Source organism: Carassius carassius, chromosome 46 (assembly GCF_963082965.1).
Source record: "Carassius carassius chromosome 46, fCarCar2.1, whole genome shotgun sequence".
NCBI classification, from domain to species: domain Eukaryota; kingdom Metazoa; phylum Chordata; class Actinopteri; order Cypriniformes; family Cyprinidae; genus Carassius; species Carassius carassius.
In genome coordinates this window covers 9,639,933-9,656,496 of record NC_081800.1, presented here as the reverse complement: position 1 = coordinate 9,656,496, position 16,564 = coordinate 9,639,933, and the positions used below count along the sequence as shown (strand labels likewise).

The 16,564-nt window shown below is 37.3% G+C and overlaps 1 protein-coding gene and 1 long non-coding RNA gene across 5 annotated transcripts; both read left to right on the top strand.

Moving 5' to 3' along the window:
• The first annotated feature begins 3,503 nt into the window (after positions 1–3,503).
• LOC132129437 (uncharacterized) lies at positions 3,504–4,811 on the top strand. The gene is made up of 3 exons (XR_009428516.1): positions 3,504–3,747; positions 4,413–4,482; positions 4,555–4,811. It is a non-coding gene; the product is annotated as an uncharacterized LOC132129437 (long non-coding RNA).
• A 6,637-nt stretch (positions 4,812–11,448) lies between these two features.
• LOC132129067 (small ribosomal subunit protein eS21) lies at positions 11,449–13,328 on the top strand. Of its 4 annotated transcripts, none has more exons than XR_009428435.1 (6): positions 11,449–11,527; positions 11,886–11,966; positions 12,172–12,235; positions 12,519–12,590; positions 12,828–12,950; positions 12,993–13,328. XR_009428435.1 is itself a non-coding variant. In XM_059540488.1 (6 exons), the coding sequence occupies exons 2-6, from the start codon at positions 11,917–11,919 to the stop codon at positions 13,291–13,293; spliced, it is 252 nt and encodes an 83-aa protein (XP_059396471.1). In that variant the 5' UTR covers positions 11,449–11,527; positions 11,886–11,916; the 3' UTR covers positions 13,294–13,328. The 4 variants fall into 4 exon arrangements, 2 of the variants coding, with proteins under 2 accessions (XP_059396471.1, XP_059396472.1); XR_009428434.1 differs by having other exon boundaries at positions 12,985–13,328; XM_059540488.1 differs by having other exon boundaries at positions 12,828–12,883; positions 13,284–13,328.
• Positions 13,329–16,564: the final 3,236 nt, after the last annotated feature.

Sequence of the window (16,564 nt, the reverse complement as noted above, 5' to 3'; positions counted from 1 at the left end):
CAGGGTCATTCCCCCTTATGCAGCAAGTTTTACATGTACAGTATACATAATGCAGAAGGAAAACAAAACCTACAAACAATGTCATACTGAGAGAGATGATGCTGCAGGGCAAGTGAGTTCAAGTGTGCTCAATTAAGATATCATTGTTAAAGGAACGGTTCATACAAAAAAATACAATTTGGCCTCAAGAGGTGATTTTGTTCCATTATCAGAACAGATTAGGAGAATTTTATCATTAGGCTACTTGTTCACCAGTGCATCCCCTGCAGTGAATGGGTGCTGTCAGAATATGAGTCCAAACAGCTGATAAAAACATCACAATAATGCACAAGATTCATAAGTTAACAGGAGAAAAATGTAGAAAAGTTAGTTCATGCATCCATGACCTCTAGACTGGACTATTGTAATGCACTTCTAGGTGGTTGTCCTGCTTCTTCAATAAACAAGCTACAGGTAGTCCAAAATGCAGCAGCTAGAGTCCTTACCAGGTCAAGAAAATATGATCATATTACCCCAATTTTACAGTCTCTGCACTGGCTACCTATTAATTTCCGTATCATTTACAAATTATTATTACTTACCTATAAGGCACTAAATGGTTTAGCTCCTGCTAAACCTAACTAGCCTTCTACCACGCTACAACCCATCACGCACCCTAAGGTCACAAAACGCTGGACTTTTGGTAGTTCCTAGGATAGCAAAGTCCACTAAATGTGCATTCTTATTGTCCAGTGAGAAAGTTTGTTCCCTGACCCCTGTCTATCCTCTCACATCAAAATCCAAATGTTTTGGGGTGTTTTCATTTGTAAATGGTTCTTGATCTGTGCATATTTCTCTCCTGATTCAGATGAGGCAACTGTTTCAGCAGGAAGCAATGTTAAGCAAAGAGGACTTGTTTTTATATAGCTGAAAGCAACAGTTAAAACGATCTACATCTTGTTAGGATGAGTGCATTTTTAGAAATGTTTCATTTTTTGAGTGAACTTTTTCTTTAAGGTGTAAAGTATATGCAAAATAGTGAAATTCAAGGCCGTAGACAGAGGAATGACTGAGAGGAAGTCCCTTTTCTGTCATTGTAACTCATCTGATGGACCATGGACAAGAGTGCCCACGAGCTGTTCACATCTCCCACAGACTCTCGTAATGGTATTTTGCTGCAGGCCTTTGCAAGCTGGTATCTATCGTTTAGCACCTGGCACATGACATCAAAAAAAAAAACAATGAAAACAGAGCAGGTGTGAAATAGTGTACTGTATCTGTTGAAGTTAGTTCTTTCAGTAGCTTCCCCACAAAAAAAAGGTCGTAATTTATGTGGGATTGCGCATTGAATGTGACATTTTATCTATTGAATAGCTTGTGACATATAGGAATCTCTACAATGTATGCATGGCCTGCAGTGAACTCTGTAGACCTCACCCTGGTATAATATTTTATCTTCTAATATCTTAAATACCTCGCCTCCACCCACACTTTGAGATGCGTATCCTGAGGTTCACTATAGTTCCTGTGGTCAGATCCATCCCTTGGACATGAAAATTCAACTTATCCCTCTGATTCCATATTTCATAAATTCTCTCAGTTTTTTATATTATTAGAAGTCATTATATTATAATGGTTAAATTTCAACAACAAATTATTCAGTTATATCATAAAACGTGGGTGGATTAAATTTAAAATAATTTTTGTGCATGCATACATGTGTATGAATGCATGCTAATTAAAATCGTTTAACAGTCTGTTATGAACCCAGTTTGGGTCATATTTGTCGGTTGCTTGGTTGTTTTCTTTGTTTGTTTTGCAGGATGGAGTTAGGGTCAGTGGCATCATGATGGCTGAGATTAAATTTTAATTTCTAATTTAATTTTACTTTAATAAAAGTTATTCCTTTTTCTTATCATGATCCAACATGGTGTCTCCTTCTTTGTTGCGGCTTGCCGTGACAAATGGGGGCTCGTCCATTAAATTTGAAAAAAAACGCTGTTGTTTTCAAAATGGTTTGAAGGTGCTTTGTATTTGTTTGCGTTTGGTTATTTTGTAAGAAAATTCGGCATACTGGTTAACCGAAGGTTGTAATGTGTGTGTTGCTTTAAGAAAACGTGATTACGTGGTTGTTCCAAGAGGAAGCTGTATGTTAATTCCAGATGTCTTGAGAGCCGATATTCTAAACAGAATACATGATGGGCATCAAGGTCTGACGAAGCGTAGGGAGCGGGCCAGTACATCTGTGTGGTGGCCGGGCATTTCATCTGAAATCAAACAAAAGGTTCAGTCCTGTCAGATATGCCTAGAGATGAAACAGACACAGCATAAGGAGCCCCTCATCTCGACACCCCTTCCAGACAGGCCTTGGAAAAGGCTAGCTATTGATCTGTGTGAGCACAACAAGCACGCTTATCTGATTGTGTCTGACTATTTCTCTCTGTTACGAACCCTTTTGTTAAAAGTGGCTACGTAAGGGTTGCACAACATAAAGAAGGACATGTGAAACACGAGTACGCTGCGTTGACATTTATTACTCACAAACATATAGAAAACTCACGCAACACGCTTCACTGACAAAGAAACATAACCTTCAAATAATATGAAGGTAACCAATATTAACAAGAAGAACAACAAAGTAATTTAACTAAAATAAAACAAAAGAAAGAAAAGAAAAACTAAAGAAAAGACAAAAGCTTGTTTGCTGGTTCTCCCCTCTGCTCCCATGCTCCGCTTCAACGTCATTATTATAGTGAGTAATCAAACGAATCCAACGAGACGCAGATGTACAATGATCCACAGGTGTCATCCACCTAATGACAAACTCAGACAGTCATCACTAGAGAGGAAACAAGACAGAAACCGTAACACTCTCGATTTCTTGAGATTCTTCACATGCCAACAACTACCACCTCAGAAGTAGTGTTAAAACTGAAAGCACTTTTTGCCAGGTTTGGCTGCCCTGACGAAATAGTTTCAAACAACGGTCGGCAGTTTGTGAAGAAGTGAGTCCCAAGAATTTGACTTTCTGCACATCACATCTAGTCCACACCACGCTCAAGGAAATGGACATGCAGAGAGGGCAGTGCAGATTGCTAAGAAAATTTTACAACAGAAAGATCCTCTTCTGGCTCTGATGAGCTACAGGGCAACACCTTGCATCTCTACAGGTGTTAGCCCGGCTGAACTACTTATGGACAGAAAGATTTAAACTACACTTCCAATGCTTGAGACAAATCTTCAGCCTCTGTGGCAAAATCTGACAGATGTAAAGAGAAAAGACTCAATGGAAAAGCAAAAGCAGGATTTCTACACTGTTAACCCTTGCTGTATTTTCTAGGGTAAATAACTGTAAAATAGCCAGTGTTTTGCTGTATCGTCTGGGAACAGTAATATGAGGTGCATCTTTAAGAATTTATGCAGCTCAAATAATAAATTACAGTAAATTACTCTATGTACTCTATGTACTCATTACAGGTACCAACTGTAACATTGTAACATTGATCAGTAAATTACTGTCCGACACTACTCGAGTGCATTATGTCACATTATATTATGAAGTGTACACGTATTCAGGCAGAAACCAAGGATTTATGCATTAACACACACATACGCACGCACTGACTGCCTTATCCTAAACTCGAAGGTGTTGCCCCTTTAAGGCAGCCTGGTGGTCAAGTCATTTGTTTACTTTTCAGTGTGCATCATTAGTCAACCAGTTGCAATGTTTTCACGTTTTAAGCCTTAAAATGGAACCTTCCTCAACGAGTAACTAAACTGTTCAAATATAAGTGAGGTTCCTAGAATACCTTATGTGAAGTTAAATCGTTATTATTTGTTCTTGGACTTCCTTTGTTTCCAGAATGCTATATGGTTAGCTGAGTTTTGAGCCTCTCCTCACCACTTTCAGTTACATCCCTTAGTGTTGCAAAATATTTAATTGATCAAAAATTTACCAACTCAAATTGTTTATTTATTTAGTAATGTTTTATTTATTCATTTAATTGGTTAGTCAACATTTGCCACAATGTACACTGTACAGATGCAAACTGTGCAATGTGCCTTTCCACCAGCTTAGTGTTTTTTATGCACATATATAAAGACACCAACATAAAACAAATTTTCAATATACCTGTGGAATGCAGAAGTGCCCTTGTACATTTCAGAAATTCTCCTCGTTTAGGTCTTATATGCACAGAAATCGCAGGCTGTCACAAAAACAAGATAACGTTATACATAGGCATCCACAGGCGAACCTCCACTGTCAGGTCCTAGGGTGTGCATTTGTGGCTTGTAATTTTTCAGAGCTGTGCTATTAGAGATGGTAGAAAAGTTTGCTCACTCCCTTTAATGCACTATTTTTTATTTAAATAATTAAATAAAATTATTAAAATAAACCTTTTTAAAGGGAACATTGCTACGCTATTTTCAAGGAAACTTCCACCAAGATGTCAATAGAGACTGAGCAAACCCTACCAGACACACCAAGGCTCATCATGTTTGGTAAGCATAAAATATATAGTAAACAACCTATATGTTTCTTTGCAGTTTTTATGGTGACTTTTCCTTTTTCAGGAGATAAACTTCTAACCTCATCTAAGTGGATGGTCAGCATTGAGGGGAAAGTGACACATTGCATTGAAGTGAAGCTGGATTTTACTGCAGCACTCTCTGCGCTTTTTGGTTGCTTTTATGTTTTTAATATTGAGTACCAGGAGTCAGCCAGTGCCACACTTGAGCTTATTCAAAGGTAAGTGATAAAAATCAGTATGTCGAATCATGGTTTTATTTAAGGAATGTCTTTTTTGCCTAAATGTATTTGTTGTTGTACTTGGTTCTCATAATACTCATAATCCACATGTCCATACATTTTTGCAGAGCCTTACCTAATTTGAATAGAAAAAAATCTAATTAAGTAAGCAAAAGCAGTATTTCTTAAGACTTTCATTTCAAAGATTTTTTGTTGAATTATTACAGGTTTGGAACAACATGTGGGTCAATGGTGACTGAGTATTATATTTTGTCAGTACATATTTTGTGTGTGTGTGTGTGTGTGTGTGTGTGTGTGTGTGTGTGTGTGTGTGTGTGTGTGTGTGTGTGTGTGTGTGTGTGTGTGTGTGTGTGTGTGTAACATTGTAAAGGAAGAAAACATTATTTCGATTTGGTTATAATTTTATTCTAAATATTGATTTAATTAATTTGCTTTTATTGAAAACATGCTTGATTAATTAAGTTACTAAAATACACTGGCGTTGTTGTTTATTTATTTTCCTTTTGTTATTATATTGTTAAGGAAATAAGAATACTTGTATTTTGTTTATAATTTTTACTGATGTTGTAAGATGTTATTTAGCCAATTCTATATGTAATGTGGTTGTTGTTTTTTTCTTTCTTTTTAGAATATGTTCTGAATCTGATTGGTTTAATTTTGTGATATATTTCATGTTATGTATTTGTTTTTCCAAAATTAATAAAATATATATTGTATGAATATTTTATAAGCTTTCTCTTTAAAAAAAAAAAAAAGAAAAAAAGAAAATAAGATTATTGTAGTCATTCTGGTGTTACAGAAATATATTATATACAGTAAATTTATATGCAGTATTATACTGAGTGGTTTCGTGTCAATACAGTAAATGACTGCCAACACTCCTGCCAGTTATTCACTGTAATTCTTTATTTACAGTATATAACTGGCAACACTGTTGCCAGTTAGTCACTGTTAGCTGGCAATAGTATTGCAAGTATTTTACTGTAAAAAAAACCTGGTAAGGTCTAACAGTGTACTTTAATCATCACCATGGAGCTAAACACTTACTATTGATGAGGATTGGTGATGCATTACTCACTAAGTTAGACCACCAAAAGTCCTGGGGAACAGCTGCTGTGGTCACAGGCATGAGTACAACTCCTTGATTCATCCCTGATTCAGCTGGAGGAAGTCAAACTGATCCAAAAAGAACAATCATAATATGAACAGCAGCCTGAGTCTACTTTGAACACTATGGGAAAACTTTGTCCCAGGCCCCAAACACACAAACTGAACCGCTGATGACTAGATCTGGCAGAATAAGCAAACCAGTGAATAGATTAGATTTGTGAAAACAAAAGGGAAGAAGAAAGAAGGAATATATGCTGGTCATATTTTGTTTAATAGAGATTAGAAACAATTTCATTCAATGTGGTTTGAGTAAGTAAAATTTTAAAATACGTTTTGTTTTGCTTAATGATGTTGAAAATTTCATAATACTAACGAGAAATATTTAAGGCTGTTCAGAAAAGAAAAAAAATGGGGGAGATGTAATGTGTGTGTTGTTTTAAGAAAAAGTTATTACATAGTTGTTCCAAGAGGTAGTTCTGCACATATTGAGTTCACTGCTGAAGATGAGAATAAAAGGAAAGTAAAATCAGAAGAGTGGTAGTGCTATTGGTTGGGGTGTTTTATGCATCATTTTGAAGGAAATATGCATTGGATTTATCTGTTTCAAGGATGGAAGGTGATTAATTGATGGTCTCTGTAGTTTGGTGTTCTCTCTATGCAGATTAAAACACTTATAAACTTTTTTTTTAATACTGTTTGAACGAATAGCCGAGGCAAGAAGTTGGCCTAGTAAAGAACATACACTGCTTTTACAATGCGTGCTTACTGGCAGGGCTCAAGAAGTTTATTCTGCATTTTCACCTTTAGATTGCGAAGATTATAATCTTGTTAAAGCTGCAATCTTAAAAGCGTATGAATTAGTACCGGAAGCATACCGACAAAAATTTCGGACCTTGTCCAGGGGAGTTAATGAGGCTCATGTTGAGTTTGCTAGAGAGCTCACTAATGCAGTTAACCATTGGTGTATGGCTATGATGTAACCACATTTGAGCAGTTGACCAATTAAATAGTGCTTGGACAGTTTAAGAACTTTGTTCCTGCTCGTATTGCAACATATATAAATGAGCAGAAAGTTGACACAGCTGCTAAAGCTGCTGAATTAGCTGATGATTATGTTTTGACACATAAAAATTGTTTTGAGCTTTGGAAAAGAGATGAAGTGTTTGAGGATAAAGTAGATCATACACCTAGAAATGTGTCTCTGGTCTGCAATTACTGCCATGGTAAAGGCCACTGGAAGAATGAGTGCTCTATACTAAAAGCTAAGACTAAAGGGGGAAAGGCTCCTCATGTTCAGCGAGATGTTCTTGTGGCACCAGTGTTAAACCCTGTTTTAAGATCCAGTGATGTTCCAGTGATGATATTGAGGGACGCAGGAGCGTCGGAGTCCTTTATTTTGCAGAATTTGCTGCCATTTTCATCTTTGAGTGACACTGGTACTAGTGTGCTTATTAAAGGAATTGGGTTAAATGTTTTGTCTGTTCCTTTACATAAATTAATGTTATCATTTCAACTTGTGAGTGGAGAGGTGGTGGTTGGTGTGCGTCCTTCTTTGCCAGTGGAGGGTGTGGATATAATAATGGGAAATAATTTGGCTGGAGACAGGGTTTGGGCTGATACCTTTTCACCTCCGGTGGTCTCATCTTTTCCTCTCCAAGGTCCTGATGAGAGTAGCAAGAATTTTCCAGAGGTATTCACGGCATATGCTGTGATTTGATCCATGGCCTCTGCACAATCAAAGTTCTCCTCTGATTCTGTTGTAGTAAGATCAAAATTTTCTTTGCCTGGGGATTTTTCTGTTTCTCTTTCAGAATTGATACAGGAACACATTTTAGAGAATGTGATGTCATCTGAGGAAATTAGACATGTTGCTCATGGTTATTTCTAGTGATGCACCGATACTGCTTTTTCCAAAACTCGCCAGATACCGAAACTTTTATTTTTGGTACTTGCCAATACCGATTACCGTTACCGATATTTTTTATGCATTTCATCTCTATAGTTTAGAAGATGGCAATAAAATATCACAAGAACTCAGAGTTAAACGGAGTAAGAACAAATTCATCTTGATAATGTTAGATAACTTTGATAGAAAGGTATATAATGGATTACAATCAACCCAAATATATTCAGACAGCTTTTATGACAATATTTACACATCTATCAATACTTAGTCAGGCAAACCTTAGCCTTAATGACTGCCTGTTGTCTCCTGGGCATGCAGTCATCCAGGTTCATGCAGACTTGGTCTGAAAAAATGTTGGTCCCAAATTTGTTTTACTGGTAGTCCACTGTTTTAATAATTTTTGGGTATAATTTTTCACAGTTTACTTTATTTTGCTAACCTTACTTACATAAATGAACTATAGTGCCCTACAGCACCCACTAGTAAAAAATATTTTTAAAAATTATATCTGGAAGTTTTTGTTACTCTCTGTGTATTTTTGTTTTATTTATTTATTTATTTATTTTTTTGCTCTTTGCTTCATCACCTGTTATTTAATAGCATTAGAGCTGCTCCATTGCAGCGACTTATTACTGTAATGACGCGCTTCGCTGTAATAATGAAGGGAACCACTAATTAGAAATCTGATATTTTTCACAAATAGAAGTCGCGCTTTTGTTGTCATTTTTATCTGAAAAGTTCTGCGATTTATATTCCAAAAGCCATTCATATAATGCAGAAACTCTCAAGCAAGCAAAACACTCATAACATGTACATGTATTTGTACTGGTGCAGAACGAGAGGGACCGTAGTAGCGTACTGCCGAGTACGTAACACACAAGCTTCACTTTTGCCAGAAATTCATGTATGCCTAAGGTTGAAAATAAATTATGTTTATAGTAAATGCCCCTATAAATTGTCTTTTTTTACGATTTAGTTTTAATCCATATGCGTGTGCTAAGTGAGTAAATGTCAAAGACCACAACAGAAGTGGGGGAGCATAAACTCTCTCTCCCTCCCTACCATGAAGTAACTTGTGCATTGTTTTACTTGAGCCAAGGTTGAGGCCATTGATCGATTTCCTTCTCCTAGTACAAAGAAGGAATTGATGCATTTCTTGGGGTTAGTGGGTTACTATAGGGGGTTTTGTAGGAATTTTTCTACTGTAGTAACCCCCCTCACTGATTTGCTGAAAGCAAAAGCAGCTTTTGTTTGGACTTCTGTCTGCCAGGAAGCCTTGGAGGCAGCTAAATCATTGCTTGTTTCTGCTCCTGCGCAACTCCACAGTTTGATCGCTCTTTTAGGTTGTGTGTGGATGCTAGCAACAGGTTGGTGCATTTGGTGCAGGAGCTGTATTGTTACAGGCCGATGATGCAGGCATCCACCATCCAGTTAGTTATTTTTCTAAAAAGTTTTCTTATTATCAGTTAAATTATTCTGTGGTTGAGAAGGAGGCATTAGCTTTAATTTGGGCCCTGCTAAATTTTGAGGTGTAAGTGGGATCAGTGTCGGACCCATTGGTCATGTATACAGACCATAATCCACTCACTTATTTACACACTTTAAGGTGCCCAAACCAGCGATTGACTTGTTAGTGCCTCTTTCTACAATCATATGCCCTTGATATCTGACACATCAAAGGGGCCGACAATGTGTTGGCTGACGCATTGTCTAGAGCTCCTTACTCTTCTTAGCTATTGATTTGTCCATGTTCAGTTTTACTCTGATTCTCTAAAATTGCTTCTACAGGGCCCATAGTTGCTGAGGACATTGGGAGTATGACAGAGTGGTGGGTGCTCTCCAGTAGAGATCTTCACGGGTCCAAAATGTATGCCCGAACCCGAAAGAGACCCGTAATGTACTGCACCGAACCGACCCGGACCGTCTAATATTTCAAAAGCTGGACCCGGACCCGTGTAGATCTGAGAAATGCCTACCCGGACCCGACCCGGACCCGTCTATTATTTGAAAGCTGGACCCGAACCCGTCGGGAAGACACAGACCCGACTGGACCAGATTGTCACATATTCCACCTTAAATTGCTTTTACAAGTCAATAAACCTGTTGCGAAAAATACAGCTTTTTGTCTTACCTAATTTAAGGAGCCATAGTCTCTCTACCTGACTGCCTGTGATGCATTACAATCCTCCGACAAGAAAGTTATCCATGTTATTCCTCTCGTTATTCCAAGTCCAAGCTTAATCCACTCATTATTTCAGCTTCAAAAGTCCTCTTTATGTCACGGTGACGGATGACAAATGCTACTGTGCACATGTACATTCTGACTCGACCTTCTGTGCTCTCTGCTCTGCGTCGAGTCTGAATCTGACCAATAAAACTTTAAGATTAAACGGTTTATTTATATTATTATAAAAATGGAAGAAAATGTAAAGCGCGGCTTGGCGGTCAAAGTGTCCCTCACTGGTTGCCATAGAGACATGAAACGCGATCGAGACTGCACATGCGTGCTAGCTATATCAACCTAAAATATGCTTTAACGCAATTTGAGCATCATAGAAAACATTCATGTGACAGTTCACCTCAGATTGTGTTGCTGATTTGAAATATATTAAACATTAGTGTGTCAAGTCTGCAAGCATTATTACCGTGCGGGCACTTGCACTGCACCATGCATACTTGCATGATCACGGCCGGGTGTTCTCCGAGTCTGATGACTCCGATTGCACAGGTATTACACACAATGTTAAACAGACCCGGGACCCGAGGTAATAGACTCGAACCCGACCCGGACCTGGCTGATCATTTAAAATATAGACCCGAACCCGTACGGGTCCCGGGTCGGATCCCGGGTCGACGGGTCTCGGGTGCACTGTGAAGACCTATACTCTCCAGTATGTGGGGGTTATCGGGTGAAGGGTTAGGTTGGGTTTCATAAATGGACACCCTTTTCTATAAGGGGAGGGTGTTATGAACCCAGTTCGGGTCATATTTGTCGGTTGCTTGTTTTTTTTTTTTCCTTTGTTTGTTTTGCAGGATGGAGTTAGGGTGAGTGACGTCATGATCGCTTGAGGATTAACACCTGTGCTGGAACTGATGCCGGCAGATTTAACTTGCGCACTGCTCGCTTTCTTCCTTTGTGTTCAACTTGGTGTTCAGTATACTTTAATTTGATAAACATGATGAAGTGTGCTGTTCTTGCTTTTATCTATTTTTAAACTGATGATAAATGTAGCTACGTATGTGTCTATCCATCCACTCATTTAACCACATACACACACACACACACATATATATATATATATATATATATATATGGTTAAATGAGTGTGTGTGTGTGTGTGTGTGTGTGTGTGTGTGTGTGTGTGTGTGTGTGTATATTTTTATATATATATATATATATTATAGATCAGTGGATTTGTTTAATTTTGCCAGTTAATATGCATTATTGTTTATCAATAACTATTAACAGATATTTATTTGTATAGTTTCCCATAAAGAGCTCTTTTTTATTAGTATTTTTATCGAGAACATCTAAACAACATTACAGAAAAAAACGGCATCAAAAACAGAAACTCCAAAGATGATGAAAGCAAATAATAATAATAATAATAATAATAATAATAATAATAATAAGTAAAATAAAAGGAGACATTAACAATAATTTTTCCCATAAAGAGTTCGCACTCTTATTGTGTCTTACGTGTGATTTCACTTCCTGGCCTTTTCCCTTTCCTTTCCGCGTCGGCCATTTGTGATAATCGGTAAGAACATCACGAGCTCTAGTGTACAGTGAGATTTTTTACTGTTTTGAGCAAATATTTATAACATATTCCTCACACCATTTATTCACGGAACTGTTTTGTACCGCGTGTGTCACATATTCGCCGAGTAGTGTGTTTGGAGCGTGTTTTATCGTGAGTGAAAGGTAGCGGGGCTTGAGTTGCTACACGTGCGGGAGAGCAGTACTCTCAGGCCCCGGGGCTGACTGAACTCTCCCCAAATCAAATACACGTTAAAATACAACAGTCAGTTCTGCTTCAAACTTTTAAAGAAAGGTGTTGATGTGTAAATATAGCTAGTTTCTGTTCGGATACTGACTGGTTTGATTGTTTGCTGCAGACTGAGCTGATAATCATCAAATAAAGTCAGGATGCAGAACGACGCTGGTGAATTCGTGGACCTGTACGTCCCTCGCAAATGGTGAGCTAAGATCGAGAACAAACGCTTGTTTGCTTTAGGAACTTCTGTCATTTAATCCTTTTTATTAAATTCCGAGAATTTTGATAGTATTTTGAACTGTTCGCACAGTTTATCTAGAAACGTATTTGCAGTTAAAATACTGGTTAAAATATTTTGTGAGCACATTTGTACAAAATATTTTTTTGTTTATTCTTTTTTTTTCTAGTTCTGCTAGCAACAGAATTATTGGTGCCAAGGATCATGCCTCCATCCAGATCAACATTGCTGAGGTTTGGCACTGTTTTGAGCACCACAAAACTATTTTATTCGGTTGATATGTGTATCTACACATACATATTATTAGATTGCATGCATATTACAACTCTAAAAAGCAGGTTAGGCTATATACATGAAAAAAAAATATTTTTCATTGACAAAATTGATGTTGTAACTGACACCAGCTGAAATGACAACTGTTAGATACCAATAGGTATATTAGTCTATTATTGTATTCCAGCCAACAAATGCTCATAGTTCTGATGGTTAATGTGCTGCTGCTTATGGTTTTTACAGGTGGACAAGGCTACAGGGAGGTTCAATGGACAGTTCAAGACTTACGCCATCTGCGGTGCTATCCGGAGAATGGTCTGTTCAAGCACGCTTTAGAGAATAGTTCACCCAAAAATGAAAATTTAGCCTCTGGCCATCAAAGATGTAGATGAGTTTGTTTTATTCGGAACAGCTCTGGAGAAATCTAGCACTATATAACTTGTTCACAAATTGATCCTATGTAGGATATTAAAATGTCATTTGGAGTGTGTTCATATAAATGTGAACGCATGGATTCGTGTGGTCTCGAGACGTTTGCTTTGTGATCTGCAGGGTGAAGCTGATGACTCCCTCCTGAGGCTCGCAAAGAACGACAGCATTGTGGCAAAGTAAGCCCATGTCAGTGAACTGTGGCTTTTTCATCTCCTTCTGGATTTTTTATTTTTTGGGGGGCAGGTTGCAAATGCTTTTTGAAACCAGTAGTGTTAAGTTTTTGAGTGTGTGAAAAGAGATTTTACACTTGCTGTAAGATTAGGTTTTCCTGTTCAGCAGCTGATTCTTTGCTTTATAACCAGTATCAGTGAGCACTTTGAAGAGTTACAGCGCAAAATGTCCTTACGTGAAATCCTTTGTATTAAAGTCTTTTCAAAAAAACTAATTTTAATAACTCTCATAGTATTCACTGAATTTCTGCAGTTGATCAGATTTGTGGTGTAATTGTGGTCTGTTTTTGTTACATGCGGATGCGAAGTATGTTTCTCTCTAATGATTGTGTTTTTCTCTTTACAGGAACATCTAAAGGAATTTCTTTGTAAAATAAAACCTCAAATTGGACACTTGTGTCTGTGTCTTTAATAGATGGTAGAAGTGCATGAGAATTATTAATGGATGCTTGTTTTGTTTTAAGTAATGTAAATAAGTAAAATGATCAACTATGAAAAAATCAATTACCAATTATTGTAAGATAAATCAGAAGGGAGTTCTTTTAACCATCATAGGAAAAGAGAACCAGTTCTGATGTTAGGAGTGTATTTATTTGTCAGGACCAGGTTTACTAAGATTTACTGTAGGTCACAATTTGTGAATGAGCATCAGAAGAGGAAAATTTATTCATATACAGGTCCTTCTCAAAAAATTAGGATATTGTGATAAAGTTAATTATTTTCCATAATGTAATGATAAAAATTAAACTTTCATATATTTTAGATTCATTGCACACCAACTGAAATATTTCAGGTCTTTTATTGTTTTAATACTGATGATTTTGGCATACAGCTCATGAAAACCCAAAACGCCGGTCTCAAAAAATTAGCATATTTCATCCGACCAATAAAAGAAAAGTGTTTTTAATACAAAAAAAGTCAACCTTCAAATAATTATGTTCAGTTATGCACTCAATACTTGGTCGGGAATCCTTTTGCAGAAATGACTGCTTCAATGCGGCGTGGCATGGAGGCAATCAGCCTGTGGCACTGCTGAGGTGTTATGGAGGCCCAGGATGCTTCGATAGCGGCCTTGAGCTCATCCAGAGTGTTGGGTCTTGCGTCTCTCAACTTTCTCTTCACAATATCCCACATATTCTCTATGGGGTTCAGGTCAGGAGAGTTGGCAGGCCAATTGAGCACAGTAATACCATGGTCAGTAAACCATTTACCAGTGGTTTTGGCACTGTGAGCAGGTGCCAGGTCGTGCTGAAAAACAACATCTTCATCTCCATAAAGCTTTTCAGCAGATGGAAGCATGAAGTGCTCCAAAATCTCCTGATAGCTGGCTGCATTGACCCTGCCCTTGATAAAACACAGTGGACCAACACCAGCAGCTGACATGGCACCCCAGACCATCACTGACTGTGGGTACTTGACACTGGACTTCAGGGATTTTGGCATTTCCTTTCTTTGGACCACTGAGCAACAGTCCAGTGCTGCTTCTCTGTAGCCCATTTCCTGTGCACGGTGGCTCTGGATGTTTCTACTCCAGACTCAGTCCACTGCTTCCGCAGGTCCCCCAAGGTCTGGAATCAGTCCTTCTCCACAATCTTCCTCAGGGTCCGGTCACCTCTTCTCGTTGTGCAGCGTTTTTTGCCACAATTTTTCGTACACAGACTTCCCACTGAGGTGCCTTGATACAGCACTCTGGGAACAGCCTATTCGTTCAGAAATTTCTTTCTGTGTCTTACCCTCTCGCAGGTCGGCAGTCTTACCCATGATTGCGGTTTTGAGTAATGAACCAGGCTGGGAGTTTTTAAAAGCCTCAGGAATCTTTTGCAGGTGTTTAGAGTTAATTAGTTGATTCAGATGATTAAGTTAATAGCTCGTTTAGAGAACCTTTTCATGATATGCTAATTTTTTGAGACAGGCATTTTGGGTTTTCATGAGCTGTATGCCAAAATCATCAGTATTAAAACAATAAAAGACCTGAAATATTTCAGTTGGTGTGCAATTAACCTAAAATATATGAAAGTTTAATTTTTATCATTACATTATGGAAAATAATGACCTTTATCACAATATGCTAATTTTTTGAGAAGGACCTGTACTTGAGTGTCAACGCTAGCTTTTGGAGAGGGTTCAGCTGCAGTAGAGATAATGGCCAGATGGAGGCGATAAACGGAGGTGATTAGTTAGTGAAACTAATTATATTAACCATCCGAAGTAGTCAGTGTTGGGAGTAATATAAAGGCATTATGTAATTTAATTATAAAATAAATGTAAGTGTGATCAGGTACTAAGAGATAATGTGAAATTAAATTACAGTTGTGAGATGTTATCTATTACAAAGGGATTTACATTTGAATATTTTCACACATACAGATCTAATTGATTTCTTTCCCAAATTGCATTGGCTGTTCTAAAATATGAGACACCAATGTTTCAGGAGTTTAGGACACATGTTTATTCAATAACTTTTATTTCATATTTGGGCTTATGTATTTATGTTTAACTGTTTTTTTTTTTTTTTTTTACAAAAGGCATTGTTAGATGCCAGTGTTTCCTGTCATAGTTATGAAAATATTTGGTTTAAAAAACAGTATCATAGTTAATAAACCATTTTTTATGGTTTTAAAACTGTATTTAACCTCAGAACAGTCTCAAAATAAAAAGCTATTAAAGTCTAATTTTTTTTGGTAGCTGTACTTTTAAAATTAAATTTTTATAATCTTAATTCATGTGATGAAGGTTTTTGAAAGTCTGACAGTAATCAGGGTTGAGTCCTACTGTAAGGTTAACCCTGTCTGCTTTAAAAGTTTCAAAATAACTAACAGGTGAAGACATTTAGAACGTCAGAAATTTAGAAAAGTAATGAAATTTAATCGGTTACATTACTCTAATAATTAAAAAGTTACATGTTACATTTTAAATACTGTAACTTGTAATCTGTAACTTCTTACCAAAGTAGCCTTCAAAACAATGGAAGTAATGCACTAAGAACAAACACTTAACACACGTTTTGGTGCACACTGTCTGTTTTTTATAGGAAAATACCATTTTATAACTAATAGAATGGTTAGTTTGTGTGTTTCTCTTTTTTTCTGATATACCTATCTATACCCATCTACTTTTAGTAAAAAAAAAAAAAATGCTATATGTATATACCACAGTCTATGGTATACACTGATAACAGCTTGTAACGACGGGCCTCCGTCCAGTAGAGGTGCTGTTGAGCTCAAACAGCCTCCCACTGGAGGAGCTCCTGTGCGCCGCAAACGTTTCTTCCTCTAGAGGGCGACTGGAGGCCCGGACATCCGAAACCTTCATAGTGCTGCATTCAACTCCAGTGTATGACAGTAAAGTTACTCCCTTCGCCACTGCTTTTGAATATTAATCGTTTAAAGTTAATCTCATCTGGCATGCTTGAAAGTTTAGTCGGAAACTGGAATTTGATTACCAATAATAATAATAATAGAGTTATTCGTATCGTTTAAAAGAGATGTTACAATACCAAATGTTATCCCCATAGACTATATGGTTATCCCTTACTGAAAATTTTTGGGAGAGAAAACTTTTGCAAAAACCACTTAATGTATCGTTCAAAATAATATTCATATATGTGTACTTTTGATTTAAATTGAT

Bases quoted from the DNA above. Each gene is read 5' to 3' on its own strand.
- LOC132129067 (XM_059540488.1), top strand. From the start codon at position 11,917: ATGCAGAACGACGCTGGTGAATTCGTGGACCTGTACGTCCCTCGCAAA. The intron at 11,967-12,171 runs GTGAGCTAAGAT...TTTTTTTTCTAG, and splicing joins CTGTACGTCCCTCGCAAATG to TTCTGCTAGCAACAGAATTA. The intron at 12,591-12,827 runs GTCTGTTCAAGC...TGTGATCTGCAG, and splicing joins GCGGTGCTATCCGGAGAATG to GGTGAAGCTGATGACTCCCT.